The 18,976-nt window shown below is 38.0% G+C and overlaps 1 protein-coding gene across 7 annotated transcripts in view; it reads right to left on the bottom strand.

Moving 5' to 3' along the window:
- Positions 1-18,976, bottom strand: part of TAFA5 (TAFA chemokine like family member 5) — a 444,933-nt gene that overhangs the window by 79,593 nt on the left and 346,364 nt on the right. For all 7 annotated transcript variants that reach the window (XR_008747922.1, XR_008747923.1, XR_008747924.1 and 4 more), the window contains one exon: positions 89-216. Coding sequence is in view for 2 of the 7 variants with exons in the window: in XM_027793804.2 (XP_027649605.1) it covers positions 89-216 (128 nt within the window). In the remaining 5 variants the exon portion in view is untranslated. The remainder of the gene's footprint in view (positions 1-88; positions 217-18,976) is intronic.

Raw genomic sequence — 18,976 nt, 5'->3', positions numbered from 1 at the left:
TTTGCTGAAAAACAATTAGAAATCTCACTCTTTGTTTTTCAATAAACTAAAGTGAATGAGAAACTGAAGACATATAGAAGTCACCTACCGTGGTTGTCTTTATCCGTCCTCCTGGTTGTGTACAGGTCCAGCCTGATTTATTGATTAGCAAATCACAGCCTTCTCCTTCTAAACATGGAAGCATTTCACACCACTGTTTTGTTTTGATAATTCGTGCTATGGAACAGAAAAGAAAAGACAAAAAAAAAACAAAACCAAAACAAATTGGCAGGAGAATTCACATTTCACTTATCTCTAAACACTTTCCCATTTGAGTTGTCTATTTTCATCATCTGATAATGCAGCTGTAGGTTATGATGTAGACAGCTCTAGGCAATTTACAAAATTATTTACACCTGCTGTGCCAACAAATTTCATAATAAAAACAGAACTTCAAAACCAACAATAAAACAAAAGAGAGCTCTGTTATAAATCAAAAGAGTATAAAAGTTAGCTAACTTTTAAATTCCATGCTCCTTACAGTCAAGGAAATATTGTTGGGGGGCTAACAGCTGAAGACTTACTATCCTAATTAATCATTATTGTAGCCTGAAAGTGACCAGAGGGGGATCCATTGTGTTAGACTGTATAAACCTGAGCAGACACCCCTTATCCTGAAGCGCTTACACTGTACATAGACATGAGACACACAATGGAGAGAGAAAAGCTATAATAGTTAGAGGGGTCAACATAATGACAGCAATTGTGAAACTGTGATACTTTGCAATCGTAGGGATATAGTTAGGGGTAGGAACCAGGAAGATAAGGACAGGTGTTGAAAGAAGTGAAGGCTGGGAAATCACAGGGAAGGAGGCAATAAGCAGAGGGAAAAGACTGGAACAAACACTCTATTACACTATTACTACAAGGGGAAGGAAGTCTAGTCAGGAAGGTCCCTAACTGTCTGAAAGGTGGTTCTGTGTTTTTTGGCTCCTCTTAATTCTTGCATCTCTGGTAAGCTGGTTCTGCAAAATTTCCTCAAAGTCACACACAGTAAGTAGTCTTGGAACAACAGAGCTCTGTGTGCATTCAAGTAGATGCAGAAGAGCTGTAGGGAGAAATTTTTCTCCAAGGCAGGGAGAAAAGGGGCTTTAGTTCCCGTAGACTTCTTTCTGGATTATACTACTACTACTTCTTTTGAGTTACTCTCTGTAGTAACTTTCTCCTAGAATATCAATCAATATGACTAATATCTAATATTTCATTATTCTTTCACTCTCCCCCTGTAGACAAAATTGTAGGGTGGAGTGTTAGGGATAATTTTAAAAAAATGTGTAGACAGAGATGCACTCACTTGCATGGTACCATATACTCATGTTAAACAAGGTGAGGTTCTCCAAACAATCTATCTTTTACTCTCAACTGTAAAGCTTGCAGTTCACAGAAAATGATCTTCAGTTCCTTCAGAGATCATCTCAGCAATCCTGGGCTAGACTGTAAGAAAGCTTCACCACCTCAATTTGTATGTAAGTGTCCTAGGCCTCAAGTGCAGACCAAGTTCCAAAGTTCCACACACAAAGACACAGATCACATCCTCTTCTATGCTGATGTGTGACACCAATATATTCCATATATCTTCAAAAGTCATGAGACCAACAAAAAGAGAATTATAGGAGAAATACTTAGCAAGGTAAGTGTACAAGAAGTTTATGATGCTCCAAATTAATTTTAGGTCCAGGGAGCTTAAAAGCGGGCATTTATACGCCATGGTGGTTGAAGCTTTTTATGCTCACTTGAACATGTGATTCAGCCTCCCTATGCTCCTGACTTCCTCTATCTGGAACTACCTAAGAATACAATTCCCAGTGCCGCTGGGTCATGGCAAGAAATAGAAGTGTTATTTAAAGTCTTTTAATAAAATCCTTTCCAATATTTTGACATGAAACAACTTGTGTCCTCAGTCCCGGTACAATTGTTGGTAGGCCCTAGCAATATAATGAACACTTATTTCTTTCAGTGGAATCTCAATATGAAATTCATATTAAGATTTTCATTATAAAAACCACTTTAGCTCCCAAACGTCTACATTGGAATTTGCACTGTTCATTAGACAATATATTTATATTGCTGAAGGAATGATTCCCAAACAATTTTCATAACTAGAATTTTTTGAAGCAAAACTGCTAAGTTTTTATAGTGTGTAATATACAGAAATTTGGATTGTGCTTGGGGTCCGTAGGTACTGCACTACTGAGAACTGGATCATACCACTTTTTGAGGCTAACATCTCCTATGTAACAGATAATAGCCCATCCTTTCCAAGTGAAGGCATGCATACAGTTGCAGGCTTTACAGAAAAAGCTCAGTAAAATGGCAACACCAAACCTCACCCATTTGCATGCATATCTTTTGCAATGCAGATATGGAAATGTCTGTTTCTTTCAAGGTTTCAACAATATGAAGGATCACTGAAAGACTGAACAGTCAAACTCAAAAATATATACTAAATTGCCTCTACTGTCTGAGGTGGGAGGTTTTCCTGGAAAAGTAATTTGAACTAATCTTTAAAAAAAATATATTTCTCTCCTTTGTGAATTACTCTCAGTGTTTGCTTGGTTGCGCTCTCAGAACACAGCTATCTGTAATATCACCAACATACGGAGTCCTTGCTCTGGGTATTCACTATATACACACAAATTTAGAACACACTAAGAGTATTTTACAGAACATAAAGTCTAAAATATTACTGTGTTAAGTTCATGCATTTAGGCTTTGAGAATTGGAACAACTTCTTTTGCAGGAAAAAACTACCCGGCTCACATGAAATGAATCAGTACCAAACCGGCAGTGCAGGATATGTTCTGCAGGATCAACACCAGTAACACAACGAAGTAAAGTGTAGTACGAGACACCAGATGTTCATGAGCCCTTGCAGAGGCCTGCACACGCTTCAGAACTAACCCCAAGCACCCCCAGCAGCCAGCCACACACCCCCTGCAGCGGCCTGCGGCAGCCCCCCCAGCAGGGTGGGCACCGGCTCCAGGGCCACCCCTGTGGTGAGGCAGCCCCCGGGGTCTCTCCTCCCCATCCAGCTTTTGGACCTGACCCTCGCTTTGTTTCAAAAGCCTGGCAAGCGCACTCGCCCCCACACTGCCGCTGTCAGAGGCCTCGGTCACTGGGCCGATTGCCATGAGCAGGCCGAGCGGGTGCCCTCACGCCAGGGAGTGCAGCGAGGCCTGGACCAACACTCGGTCTCTGACACACGCACAGTCCCAGTTTCGAAAGGGAGGCCATGATCGTGTCTGGGATTACATCTAAGTTTGCATTTTCACTTTTCAGTTTGTCCATTAAAGCAGAGAAAGTATCACGGTGAAGCGAAATGCATAATATAGGGAGGGAGCAAAGTATGCAACAATTTTATCAGGGTAATATCAAGAATTTCTACCAGTTACGCTAGTCAAAGTGAAGGAATACGATGTATTTCCTGAGGCAGTATAGCTGCCTTTTTAGTGTGTATATTCAACAGGGGTGAAATTCAGCCCTCTGCAGACGAGACAGCAAAAAGCCTATCAGATTCTTCAAATCCACTCCAAGCTCCATTATAAAGAATTAAGTGGCACTTAAACGATATACAGGCTTTGTGCTGACCTTCTGCAAAGAACAGAATTTCATCTTATGAATCTGAACTGATACTACTTTGCATCTCCTAAGAAGAGCTGTGCCCCCTCGCTTAAACTGAAGTTAATCGGAACTGACAGCACTCAGCAAATGGTAGAGTTGCTTTCCTGGGTAATACCGTTTGAACTGGAGAACAAACAGAGTCTATCCAAGGGTTTCTCACACGAACAGTTCAAATAGTTCTGAGGTGTTGCAGACAAGCAGAGGTTATATAAACATGACACCAAGCTACCCACCAAGGTGTTCTTAACTGTTTTGTATGATAAAGCAATAAGCAATGGATTTCCAGTTATTAGTAAAAAAAATAAATAATTCTCTATTCATGATCAGTATAGTCCAATCTAAGACTGATCAACTGAGTAGCGTTTCAGAACACCGCAGATAATTTTCTGCTAAATACTGCAACTAGACATTTTGTCAGTAAGGTCCTCGCCTGGTTTAACATTATATATATACTTTCCTATATAAAATCAGCTTTATTTTCTATACTGTCTTTTCACACATTCACTCTGCATTCGGGCAGTTATCAGCTGCTGCATCTCTAGCCAATCTAATAACTGAAAATCATGAACTTTTTGTGATAGCACAAAAGTAAGATAAATCTTGTTCAGCAGCAGTAAGTACAAAAACTTACTGCCACCTAAAATACCTGAGATTAAGACACTCAGATTCTTACAGTTTGTTTTCTCTTGTTTAATGTTGGAGAATAAACTTGGAAATAAAAGTAAAAATTATATTTTTTTTTTTTTAGTCAAATGAGAATATTGATTAAAACAGCATTTGGGTACTGAGATTTAAGATTTCTGAATATATTGTTGCTCCTATGCACAAAAAGGTGGAGTGTGAAATGAATATTTACAAATCATAATGAAAACCATGGTTGAGGAATCTAAATAAAGTAGAAAAAAGATGGCTCAGTTGATGTTTATTAGTCAATTCCAGATGCCTGAAGTAGCAAATGGAAGATTCTTTGTAGTGGGGAGGAGGGAAAATTTCTGATAAGCCAGATATACCATTTTGAAACATGCTTCTTTAAAGTGAACCTACCTCACCTATACTTCTTATAGAATGATGTTCTCCATGTTATTTTTTTTTTAATGAAACTTTTAGAACTTAATACAAGCTTAAAGTATGCATTGGAGAAAATATTTCCTTTTTGGTTTTCATACATTATTTCACTGTTCTTTTCCTTGAACTTTGAAAAAAACCTGATCAGCATAGCTTATTCCCAAAGTTCAGAAATGCCATTGGATTCATCAGTTTAGATGTAGCTAGACAAACACATTTATCCTAGTGTTCCTCGCCCTATTAACTCTGAACAGGACCCACATCTTTTATAATTAGTCACCTCCAACTGATCCCAACTGGTTTCATCATCCCACTTCTCTCCCAGTCGCTCTGTTCTCTTTGCCTCATGTTTTTCCTCCTCCTATTTTTTTCAGCTGTAGCCTTTTGCTCCGACCATTTCTCTCCTCTGCCTGATTCAGTACATATACACTGCCTACGTATCTAAGATCCCAAAACACTTTGCAGAACTTATTACACTTAGCTATTTTACCTATGACTGATAAATGCTGTTCATTGTCCCCATTTTGCACAGGGGTTAATCAACTTGACCAAGGTCACACAAGAAATTTGTTGCAGAGCTGGAAACAAAACCTCTGAATTCTTAGTGGTCACTAGCCTGGAGACCTTTCTCTGTCCCACTTACCTTCAGAAAGAGAGCGTGCTTTAATATTATAAGTATAAGAAATTAAACAACTACAACAAATATGCAAAGTAATAGGTTTTTAAAGACATACATCAGTTAAATTGCAGCAGCAGGAAAGAGACCAGCAGAAACAGAAAGTGAATCACAGTACTGTAATAAGACATTGCAATCATGAACTGCTTTTAGAGCAGCAATTTGACTGTAATAGTGCATAAGCCCCAAATGTTAATCTATTTTACTACACAACAAGGAAACATCACAACCCTTGGACACCTTTTCCAGCAGTCATTCTGCTCCACTTAAAAAATTGGAAGCAGTGCTAATTCACAAAGAGTTAGCTCATCTCAATTATTTATAGGGCATCTAGACCAAAGACTATTTGGTTCTAAAAACAGCAATATAGCAATGTCTAGACACCCATTTTATCATTTTGCTCTTGCTGTCAAGTTTGGGAGGGATACTTGAGCAGAAGTTGAGAAATATGCAGAAAAAAGTGATCTCCGGTGAGCTACAGAGAGGTTACAAATTGAGACCAGGTAACTAGATGAAGAGTAATAGACTGAATGACAAGGCAGAGGCTTTTCCTGCAGCTCTCCCCAGTTATAGTTCCAGTACAGGAGAAATCCTACTGCAACCCCAGGATTGAGAAGAGACCTTCACTATTGACCTGCTCCCTGAAAAAGAATGAAAACCTTGGTTTACCACAAACAGTGCCGATTACACTACAGACAACATATATTTGGGAGAAGCAGGATAATATACAGGAGATAATCTCCAAATTATGCAGTCATCCATGCCATCCCAAAGGACTGCCTAAGGGGCACTCCTGCCAGTTACGTGAATGGTCCCTAAGAATTCAGCTGTATCATAACTAGTTGCTGTATTAAGCTGTGTGACTGTAGAAACTTCGTAAATCACAGCAGCATAGGTTTAACTTGAAAACTACTGCATTTAGCAAGGCATCCAGGCACAGTATTAATATGTAATAAATCCCCAGAACACCAGACAGAAAATAACCCCCCAAAACAAATAAACAAACAAAGAATTAAGTAACAAAAGCTGAAGTAGAATCCAGATTCTAGGAGCACTCTCATGAAAATCAACAGCTCTTATCTTCTTTCCTGTTTGTGTCTCCAATTAGCAGAATTTCCTCATCACAGTGCGCCCCAAAATAAATAAATAAATAAACAATGAAAATGAGATATGAGAGTAAATGCATAGGGACACAAGATATCTGACCTTTTTGTAGTTTAGAAACAAGCACCTATTTACCTGGTCTCTCTCTTCTCAGTTCTTTGAAAACCTTAATACCGTGTGACTCGGTGATCTAGTAATAGGTATCTTAGGTTTGTTTACATTCAGATGTTGAAATATTTGTATGAAAGAAGCACTATCCTAAAATGGAAAATGCCCTAAAAATCAGCTTCACAGCTAATTCATGTCTGTTTAAATTTTTATTTTCAAGGCCCAGTTTTCTTCTATTTATAATTGCTCTCACTTGAATTTGTAATACATCTCCACGTTTGTTCTCGACCCCTTAGCTTTTTGCTGACAATTGCCACAATTGCTTACACAGAAAAGTAATACAGTGAATGTAACATATTTTTCAAATGCTTACAAAGCAGTCTAACAGAAACAGAAAAAAAACCCAAACACACCAATCCAGTATCTTCTACCAAATCACACAGGGTCACAACAAGAATCCTGACAGTCATAATAAATATTAATAATTATTTATTATTAATAATAAATAAAAGATAAAACCTACACGTTTAACTTTGTTTAGGTACAATACATGTACTCCTAGCCTTTTCTGAGTTGGTGGTTTCTAACTACATACTAAAATGCCAATGCTTTAAATAGGCAACCTGGCCCACAACTTTGCCCAGGATTTCAGCATTTGCCTGGATATCCACAGATGTACATATCCACTGGTTTTCAATCTGTGAATGATCTAATGCTTCATTGTCTGTGGGTAGTTAGTGCTTGCTGTCTAATAAGAGATGCTAATTGAACAGCTACCCCTAGAGAAAGCCTTTGTCAGGACTCAGTGTCTTCTGTTTCTGTCCCCTGCTGTTCTGCTCTGCTGTATTCAATTAGTGTGCTGGAAGCAAAGTAAAAATTACTAAAAATCTGATCTGTGATATGCCAGCAAAGAACCCTTCAGAGATCAGGTTTTCATCACATTTCACTTTGCTGCCAGCATACTGAGAAAAGCAAATTTAACTGGAGAGAGACAGCAATTTCGGACCCAAAGAAGAGGATCTGAAGACAACAGTAAAGAATAGAGACAAGGGAGGGGTATAATGGAAACTAAAAAGACAGATAATAGAAAAAAGAAAATAATAAGGCAAGAAAGAAAGGAAAAAGGGGACAAAGCCTAGCTATATGTAGTAGCTGCTGAGTCAGACGACTAAGGTCAAAAACTTGCACAACTTGTTCAGTGGAGTCAGTAGGACTGTTGCCTAAACTCCCCAGTTACCGAATTCAGGTTTACCTAAACAAGAACATGCACGAAGTTTATTTAGATCAAGCTGACCCACCCTCTGAAGTTGTTAAATGACACGCCCTTTCAAGCATCCACCATCTCAAGTCCTCAAAACTGATGACTGGAAGGACTTCTAATCAAGGGAGTCAACCTTGGGAACCAAAGAAGACATGATAAGAACGCCGTTATGTAAATTATGCAGAAAGAAGCCTCTGAGTGAGAAAGTTCTGCCGGCAAGAGGAGTCAAGCTGATAAGCTGTTGCAATCCTCAGAAAATCAGTTGAAAGTAGGACAAAGGTGATGGTAGTAATGGGAGATCACGACCTCCAGCTCGAATAGCTCTCTTGAAAGGGGGCAAACCCTGGCTTTGAGAGCATGAGGAGCTGGTGAAAACTTCAGTTTATCTGAGGATGTGCACCGATCTGCTTTAGGAGAGAAAAACTTGTAACCAGTCCTGTACGGAATGACAATGAATATGTAACGTACTAAGAATATGCAAGGACTCTACTGTATATGTGTACCCTCGAGCAGCTTGGGTGCGCATGTTAGGAGGAAAAATCCCCCATGTCCCCAGCACTGCAACAAGCCAATGTCGGCTTTCTAAACTGTCATTTGGCTTGGAGCGTTTTCCTGGTTACGATTTTCAGTAACAGGTTAATGTGGGTAAGTGAAGACTAAAGACAAGAACTGTTTGGGTGGGTTTGTTCTTTTTTTTTTTTTTTTTTTTTTTTTTTTTAAGTACACTAAGTTCAGTCCTCCTGATATGATCAGAGTACTACAGTGGAAGACCAGATTTACTGTGATTAAAGGAAGAACGTGAAAGAACTGGGCAGATATTTGTGACCATGCCTATGTTATGCAAGGAAGGCTGGGCAGGTGTGGAAGAGGGGAAAGGACCCCAAGAACCCCTAGCTATGAAGCATGTGAACATATATCAAGATAACTACTGAGCAGATAGCAAAGCAGGAATTTAAAAGAGGAAGCCACAGTAGGAATAAATTAAATTATGTAGGTTACATGGCAGAGAGTTATTAGTGCCATGGAAAGAAGCTGGAAATAAAAGATTATGAGGCTAGTAGTAGAAAGGGAGTGAAGAAAGGGTGGCAAGAAGATTATAAATCAACCTTACAAGAAGTGTCTGAGAACAAACTGAGACTCAGAGTGACAGAGGAAGCCATGTGATTATTTTTTTTTTTTTAATGTAGCTTTTCATGTATACATAAAATATTACCCACTGATATGGGTGACAAAGGATTCCTGGACACTTCACGGTGTCTACAACTTCAAATCCAACTGCATGATATCTGATTCTGCAGTCATGAAACAGATGCTAAAATGATGGCCAAGGATCAAGGTTCTTCTTGGGACTCTACATGTGGAGCTCTCATGTACCTGGGCTTACCAGGACAGAAAAAAACCAAACAAACAAAAAACCCCACCAAAACCAAAGCCCTCCCCCTGGCAAAAGAAACCACTATAAAAAAAGCGCTTTTCATTTGACAACCGCTTTTGCATGAGCAAAGCAGTGAGAATTGGAATGTGAGACTCCATCCATACGAGAACGGACCTTAACCTTTTTAAAACTATTTCTGGGAATTTTAGTTAGCCTGCTCCATGTGCATTCAAAGGACGAGCATTTAGCCGAGTGATTCTGCTCTGGCTCTCTTTCCTTTTGGTACTTTCCAAGCCCAGTGTCAGCATGTACACTGCTGCTGTGACTTGTTGGTGACATTTTATTGTGCACTGAAAGAGATAATAACTCAGCTGTTCTCAAGTACAATGGGCTTCCTTTGTCAACAACCACAGCGGTGGGAATCTTTACCCTTCTTTTGTCATGTATGTAAGAACAGAACATGCAAGCAATTTGAGTTGAAATGAGCTCAATGACTAGCACAGAAGACTAACAGCTGCCACTAAGAGAACAATTAAAAGTATTAGAAAAGAAAACTCAGCAACAAGACTGTACTTATCCCATACCCCCTGTGGTTTCCCCCAATTCCACATGACTAGGTGCTGTGTTACAGTAAACTATATGCTCTTTGGGGTAACCCTGGGACTTTTGTTTTAATCAAACAGTGAATAGGCTATGGTTATGCTGGGATTTTAACAGAAATCAATGCTACGTGAATCAAAATCAAGAAAAAAATAGTAAAATGAATGAGACAGGTGAAAATAAAAAGAAAGGAAGACAACTATATGGGATCATCTTTCATGTGAGAATACAATTATTACAACCACTTCTGATTTTTTTGAAATTTGTGTTCATATATATTATTGTCAATGCCCAGGAGACTTACCATAGTGAATCTTTAGATGCCATGCTGACCTTTAGATAGCTTGGAAATTGGCCTTTTCTCATGACTTCTGCTTTTGTTAGCCAGTGTTTGACCAACAGAGGAGCAAATGTGTTTCAATGCAGCAAGGCTTTTAGTTTTTATAGCATGCTGAACTGGTGTGCTGTCCGTGGGAAACCCTGCTACAGGTGGATGTGTTTTATCCTGACTGCACAGTCAATCACACATCCTGTCAGACAGCGGTTTGATATGACAATGCAGAACATGATTTCTGACTGACAGATGAAGCCATGTGATTATTTTTTTTAATGTAGCTTTTCACGTATACATAAAATATTACCGTTCCTTACCCAAAACTTCTATGATCTGAAACATTTTTCCTTCTTTTTATACTTAATTTGGGCAATTACTGGTCTCAAAACTTAGCAAAGCTTTCTCTGTATATACCTCAGTATTTGGTAAAAATTACAGGTGACTGCCTTATATCTATATAAGATTTCTATTTTTAATTTATTTTTATAATATTGCACATAATACCAGGAGACAGATAACTTAAAAACACAAATAATGCAATTCATCTCCAAAACTCATCTAATGTGTGGATGTTTTTACCTTGTATATGTAACACACAGAGGAACTGATTTTCAAAGATTCATCAGATTCTACTCCATAAAAATTCTTCAGATGTTTTATGTAGTAAATACACTACAGTTCAGAAGGAGCTCGGTAGCAGAAACAGTCACTGATTAGAAGGAATAGTCTTTCTTCATCTAACAGGCAATATTTTATTTATTGTAACACATCCAGCAAATCTATGAACAGCCACAGAAGGTATTTTAAAGGCCAATAGTCTCCCTGTCTCATTCACCGTCAGAAAATATAATTTGAAATTTTCAAAATTATTTCAGTGAAATCAAATTAGAGGGTTTGGTCATAGGATGAAAAAGGGCGGAGAGCTGCCTTTTTCTTAGGGCAGGCAATGCGGGTGCTCATATGCTATGGCCGTTGTGTTGACAAGCAGGAATCCTGTCCTTTGTCAAAAGCAGCACACTGGAGGTTGGTTGGGCCAAAGAACACAGTAACAACACAGACAATATACCCTGCCTACTTTTTTAAACTATGACCTCTGAAAATCAGGTGCCACAAGCGATTGCGATGCCGCAGCAACTGCTCATATTCAAAATCAGACCACCAGACACACAGCGGTTGACCAGGACAGGTCAGTGAGAGCTAAAACGACTTTTCTGTATTGCACTCCTTTACAGGAAACATAGTGGAGCCATAGATTTAAGGGATGGAAACAAGCAGTTACACTAATATAATCTATTTTTAGCTTTATGAAGGCCACAAAATTTAATCCAGCAATTTCTGCAACAATCTCAACAATTCGTGGTTGACATACAACATATCTTTTAGGAAGACATTGGGTGCTGATTCTCAGAGAACAGTCACATTTCTACAAGCTCTTAAGGCAGTTTATACAATTCAATATCAAAGACAAAATTTAGTTCTATAGATTTTAATATTATTTCTGTGGAATTCCTATTTAACCCTCATAGAAGTATACTCCTCTTCCCTTACTAAACTAAATGATTGAGTGTTTTGCTGTCAGCTGTAATAAGGGCACATCCCTGACAAAACACTCAGTATTCCTAAAGGTTAGTCATCTAAATTGTTAATCTCTTGCTGGTTTGGTTTTTTTTTTTTGTTTATTTGTTTGTGTGGTTTGTTTGTTTGTTTTTTTGGGGGGGTGTTTTTTTTTTTTATTTACATTGAAAAGCATCATACACAACAAAATAAAAGAAACTGCACATTAACACTGGATGCAAAAAAGAGTTTAAAACCCCACAGTCTTAGCTTGGTTGGTGTCTATAATCTTAGTTTTTAAAGATGCTGATGGAAACAAGTTAGAATACTCCACCTGCAGGAATTTCATTGTTTCCTTTTAATATTAACTGTCCGCAAAAGAGCTTTCTCAGCCAGCTCCTGCATTATACAAGCAATGGGGAAACCTTATTGGAAATACCTATATTGCGTAACAGTACCAAAAGCACGAGTCTGCAGTACTGACTCAGGCAAAACTTGCAATGGGTTTCTTGAGGGTTCCTCTCAACAAAGCATTGCTCAACTGAGTCTGCAACTTGCAAATAGCCCCTTGCAGATCAAAAACCACAACTGCTACTTCTCTATGCCTCTCTTAAGTACAATACTGAACTACTTAAGTGTTAATATAGTCTCAACATTTTAAACATACCAAAACAAAATAATCTTCAAGAGGTCTTCCAAGGGAAACTTCACAAATTTTCTGTATTTTCACACAGCAGATCTAAAAATGGATCTTTATCTATTATTATATAAGCATGTGTCTATGCATATATCTATGCATGTACTGTTTTAGGAATAAAAGTTGCTGTGACCACTTTTTTGCAATGTTTTATCTCCAGTCAGCAGGATATTCTTTCTAACCACTATAGTCATATGGGAATAACAGAAATAAATTTTATTAAATTGTAGAATAATGTGCACACTTGCTACTATTGGACTTAAAAAACACTTTCATAAATTCATCTGTGTTCAAAAGTTTAGAGCCTATTTACATGGCTTAGTTGCTGGAAGTTAAATAGTTAATTTACAACACACTAGCCAGTCTTCACTAACTCAGCTCTTTACAGCTTGAGGTACGCTTTTGTTAGCATGTTTCTCATCAATATACATTACCTGCTGCTTTTCTAGACAGCTTCCCATGCCTGAGCAAGTTTGTTTTAAGATGGATCAGGTATCCCTACCTGTAAAATTTGTAACATGTAGACCAAATCCAAAGAGAGTGCTAGTAAGTGCTTTCTGGTAGTAGGTAGGAAAATAGTCACAGAGGTTATTTTAATTACTCTTTGTACAAGAACAGAATTGTGTATATTTTTGTTAGTAAACAGAAGATTATTCAGATAACTTATGTCATTATCAACATATTCTGTATCCTACAATAATATGCAAATACCTAAGTTTTGGCTAGCCAAGTGAAAAGGTAGCTATTTTTAACTGTATCTCACAAAGATTTCTAAGTTCACCAAGTGTAAAATATTCATGATAAGGGGAAACAATTTCATGAAAACAGACATAATATTCTAATAATGTGGAGATTTCTATCAGGTGAACTAGCAGGCACTTCACCCTGTTGAAAATGTATGCCTCAGAGCATGTGCGACAGAGGGACTTTAACACACATAGAGAAACAAATTTGCCAGCAAATTCCTCAGTAGTTTTACTGTGATAACAATGCTTTTTTTTCTTTTTTTTTTCTTTTTTTTTTTTTGGAGGGGGGGGTGGGTTGGAGGGGGTTTTTGTTACAAATTTGTAGTGGATGCTACAGCTCAGTACTGTGTTTATTATATATATGGTCTTGACTACTTGAACCTGTGCAACCCATTCAAAAACAGACTGCAAAATGCCAAAGACTTTCTTTCACTTCCAGTCCTGCTTAAGTTTTCTTTGCGGCACTGCTCATGTGAATCATTGCCTGTTTCTTGCTTACAAAACATTCATATTCAAAGCACCATTAGCACAATAGCAATTAACAAAGAACCTTTTATGCCAGCATGCTACAACTTCATCTTGCACACCCTTTACAGGAAAAAGGTCTTTTCTCTTCTTTCCAGTATCAGTGAAGCACTCATGCCATGTGAAAAGAATGCTCCCTTTCAGTGCAGAAGGGACATGGCTGTTCCTTATGTGAATCTACTGTATGTACAACTGAGGGGAGGACTAGGTGACCTAAAAGATCTTTCTCATCTCTAATCTCTATGGAAGTTCATGGTATCGGGAATTGCATATTAACAACCAGATGCAGGATTTTGTGTGAAAACAGCAGAGTGCTTCCACAGGATGTTTTTCTTAATTTTTCCCTGCTGTAAAGGATAGGAAAAACACTTTTAGGTTTGTCACAAGCATAATCGACAAAACACAGAAAGGACAGCAATTACCCTTGAGTCATTTACTGCAGTCATTCCTAAAAATATTGCTAACACAGAGCAGTGAGAAGGAGGGAGAACCTGCAGCTACAACACATTGGAAATTGGTGGATTTTGTTGCTAGTACTACATCACGTTGCCACATTGGCACTAAGATGAACACCGAGTTTCCCCATGAGGTAAGGCTGTTCCTTTATAGTATGCTGTAGATGCCACAATCATATTACTTAGAGAAGAACAAGAGTAAATTGAAGTGTTTTATACTTCCTCCTAATAATAATTTATAGGCATTTCCACAAGGCAAAAAATGAGTAGCACAGAGCTGGTCAGAAAGACACAGAACACAAACCTGTTTGCAATAATGGCATTGAACCAATATCAAGGCGTTTTACAGTAATATAGAGATGTAGGATAGATATGAGAATCTAACTGCCCCCAAAACATCTTCGTTATCAGATAGTCACGGTATTTCCAAATACCTAAACTACACAGCCCTGTGACATGTTAATAAACTTTATAATTCATAACAGGTGTTATACCCCAAGCTCCCACTAGCACAACACACACTGGTAAAGCAAAAAGAATAAATAAGAAAATGAACCCTCACAGTCTCTTGTGTGCCTTTATTTCACATTGAATAAGCAGGCACAGTACAGCCTGCTGCTAAGCTTTTCCTTACCAGTGGTCAAAACACGGATGGACTTTTGGTTACAGCTCCTAATGTGTTGGTCAACTGACCCAGAATAACAAAGGCTAAGGGTAATCACAGAAATTACTATACCAGATCAGACTTGAATCAGACTAGTCTAAGATCCTGTCTCTGCAAGTAGCCAGAGGAACCTGTAAGAGCCCCACACCAGCCAGCTGCTTCTATTTCTGTATGTCCCAGCAAGAGCTGTTCCAAGAAGAAATAACTTAATATGCTCAGAGTTGTTTCTCCACATTTTCTCAGTTACTGCTCTGCAAGCTGTTGATTGAGGGGCAAAGGGTGGAAATTGCACATCTCTGAGGAACAATTAACTTCTTTGCTGATCCCCTGAGGTGTACCATAAGCTGTAATACCATAAATTATCCCAAGGAGAATTTGTCATAATAGATCTAAATTGAAAGCATTAAAAAATGTTCATGCATTTGTATTTAAAAGTGCCTTTTTTTGTTAAAAGGATTTTGCATTGCCAATTTGAGGAAAAAAACAGTATAATTTTTCTCTATAGTAATACAGAAAGCATCGCATTTGCATCACACATTAATCACAGTAAAATTAAGGACACAGAAAAACAAATATGATAAATCACATATCCTTTTGCCTGAGATATAATTCAGCATATGGCCTGTATACATCATTAACTACTGTGTTTGCCATTAATACTTCACAAAAATGTGTGAAAAAAGCTGCATCATGAAGCTGTTAAAAATCTGTCTTTAATTTTTCCTGCTTCACTTTCCCCTATATATTATATGAAAATCATCCATACTGTATGCCTTGCCTAAAATACATACAAAAACTTGCTATATCACAGAATCTGCAAGGTTTTCTATTCACAGACAGTACTGCCAGCCTGAGACTAGGTTCGTCATACCTGCATCACATTATTTCCCCTTCCCCCGATACAAAACCTTTTATGAATAAGCCTGATTTGCTAATCAGCTATTCTGTTCCATTCAGCTTCTTACACGCCACTCAGCCAGGCTGGACCCAAATGCTTCTATGTAAGGTATGAGCCACATGACTCATTTATCATGTGCTCTCTCAGTCCCCAGGGCAAAAAAAGTATATGCAGTGAATGTTTTGTTCAGTTTTGTTGTTGCTTTTGTTCTTTTTCTTAATGTACACATATATAAGTCAGGGAAAGCAAGTCAGTGAAACAAATCCTGTACTTAGAGTGGATGGTGCCAAGTCTTGTCCTTAGTTCTTTGGAAAACTTATTTCATTCTAAGTTAGGGCATTGCTTGCTTGCTTTCCTTAGCACAGCCACACACCAAATGAGGCTGGCAAATGCACTCCCATTCCTGCCCACTCCTGTAAATAAACACGTGTTTAATTATAATAACTTCAAGACACTTCTCCAGACATGTACCCTCTCAACCATAGCAGTTCCCAAAATAACACTCAAATTTTGAAAGAAATCACATTCATCTGAAATTCCTAAACATACCCCACGTCTCAGGCATCTGAAATCTCTGCCTGCACAGACTGTTGTATTTGGATTCATTGCTTCAGGAGAAACACCCTGACTGTTCTCATCAGCCTTTTTGGCACCCACCCTTAATACTGGACATTTTTAAAGACAAACGCACATGTATTCCAATAAAGCAAAGTGTTAACACTGGGAACAGGAAAATAAAATATTTTTTTTAAAAATCTGGATCTTAACATCAAGCTTTGCGCTGTGTTACTCCAGTATTTTACCCCACTTGGGGTGCTAGTGGTCTACCACATTATTTAACAGAGAGGGACTGCCTTAAGAAACTCCTTCTAATATCTTTTTTCTAGTTCAGTTATGAAAAAAAACCCTACACACCTATAAAATGAGGAATTGTATCTCCTCAGCAGGCTCTCTGGGAAAACAGTCATACCCCTTATTATCTCCTTTTACTTCTAGTCCTATAATTTCATCTCTATTTTAATGCAGTTCATGCATAGATCATGACCAATATTCATGCATGCAAGTACACATGTAGTATATTTATCCTAGAAAATGTGTAGCCTCTACCTTGTTTCAATAGTTTCATAGGTCCATACACATCAGATAAATAACAAGACAGCAGTTCTGGCATTTAGAAAATCATCTAAGCCTGCACGCCTGCCTTCCTCTTTTGTGAAGATGAGGAGCCGGATCTTTCAGAGTTGTTTGTGAAGCTGAGGCCTGGAACTGAAAACCGCCTCTAGATACTCTAGACTTATACTGGTTATTTAACTGAGTTTCTTTAAGATATCATGTAAAATATAAATATGACATAACACTTTCTGGTAAGGTGATGTAGGCACTTAGAGAAACGCCTACAAACAGAAAAGAGGTCTGACTGTTTGTCTTGCAGTGAAGTATGTTGCCAAAGATACATATCAGTGTAAGACTTTTTTTCAAGCATTTCAGGATTTATGCTTCAGTCAAAGATAGTAAAATTAGCCATAGCCTTAACTCAGACAGTCAACTAAATAAGTAATCTGTCATTATAAAACACTCATTAAAACAGTGTGCTAGGAGTAACCTTGAAGAAGGATTTTGAAAGATGATTTTTAAGATAATATAAAGAGAAATGCCTGAACATTACAGTGGATAAAAATAAGCCTTGGTCAGGAAAAATGTTTTCACATTTTCACTACACCTGATTTAACATCAAAGGCTTTGCAGAAATGCAATTCTCAATGACTATCTCACAGTAACAATCACTGTAGTGTAATTCCAAACTTTCCACAACAGTTTTTAAGGCCTCTACTTTTATACCCCTTGTGATTTCTTTTAGCCAGATACTGGATGTGACTTTAATGGCCATTATTACCAACAGAAAGAAAATTTATGCCTTTTTTTCAACTGGTATAAACCAGAATAATTGCACTGAACAAAAGAAATCCATTTATATCAGTGCTAAATCCAGAATTGCTTGTGTTTATTAAGTATTGAGATTTTTCATTCATTAAGATTTTATGTTTATACATACACATGAACATATCTTACAATTAACAAAATTGCAGTTATTCTCAGAAACTAGAAAATTCAAAATCTGTGTTACTTGAGAGAAAATGCAAGCCTGCAGTTCATGTCTTAATTGCAACAGTTGATCCTAATAAAGTAAATGAAAGCAGAAATCAATTACATGCAAAACTGTGTAAATAATCAAAATCATTAAAATGTGCAAACTTAACTATGTTAAGAAAGAAAAAAAGTATGAAACTGGAAAACACAAGCACTGTTAATTTCTTTTATGGATGACAGTCTGTAAGACCAGCAAGATCCATTGTAATTCTATATTCTGACTTCCTGTACGATGTTACCCACAGGAATACCCTGCATTCATCATGCTACCCATGACAGCTAGCAGCAGCTGTGGTAGAATTGGAGGACTGTTTTGGAAAACAAACAGAAAATCCTGATTCTAAAATTTTCAAACCACAACTTCAGTGACTTGTCCCAAAGGATAATGGCATTTGCTGTTAGAAAAATCTTGTCCTGTTCTGCATTTTTTAAAGTCAATGTCACAACATTATTTCCTTTAACTCTGCATCGCACGGTTAGGTTTGGAAAAGACCTCAGATTTCTAGTTTTCTTAACTCTTAATCAATAGCTTGAGTAGTACATACTAATTAGTACAAGCCTCTTACAGCAAAGAATGTTTCTTTCATTATCACCAAGACCGCCCTCTGAACTCTTTCCGATTTTTCAGTATGTTTTGTGAATTGTGGACATCAGAACTGGGCATACTGGTCTATTAAAATCTGCCCCATATCCCAGATGTGTAACAATAGGCTTACACATGTTCACCTAAGGCTGCATTAGCTTTTTCAGGCTGTCTGTAAGTTGTTCACCTTTATGAGCATTGTCCATCTTCCAGATGCTGCCTTTCAGTGTATGCACTGGATCTGGCTGGGCTGGAGGTAATTTTCTTCATAGCAGCTGGCATGGTGCCGTATTTTAGATTTGTTACTAAAGCTGTTGGTAATGCAGTAGTGCTCTAGCTATTGCGAAGCAGCGCTTGCATGGCATCAAGGCTTCCTCTGTTTCTCACTCTGCCCCCCACAGTGAGTAGGCTGGGGATAGGCAAGAGGTGGGAGGGGACACAGTAAGAACAGCTCATTCAGACTGACAAAAGAGATATTGTACGCCATATAGCATCATGTTCATCAACAAAAAATGGGGGGTAG

This window comes from Falco peregrinus, chromosome 6, assembly GCF_023634155.1.
Source record: "Falco peregrinus isolate bFalPer1 chromosome 6, bFalPer1.pri, whole genome shotgun sequence".
Classification (NCBI taxonomy): Eukaryota; Metazoa; Chordata; class Aves; order Falconiformes; family Falconidae; genus Falco; species Falco peregrinus.
Note: the sequence above shows the minus strand (reverse complement) of the source record. Positions and strands in the feature narration are given on the sequence as shown.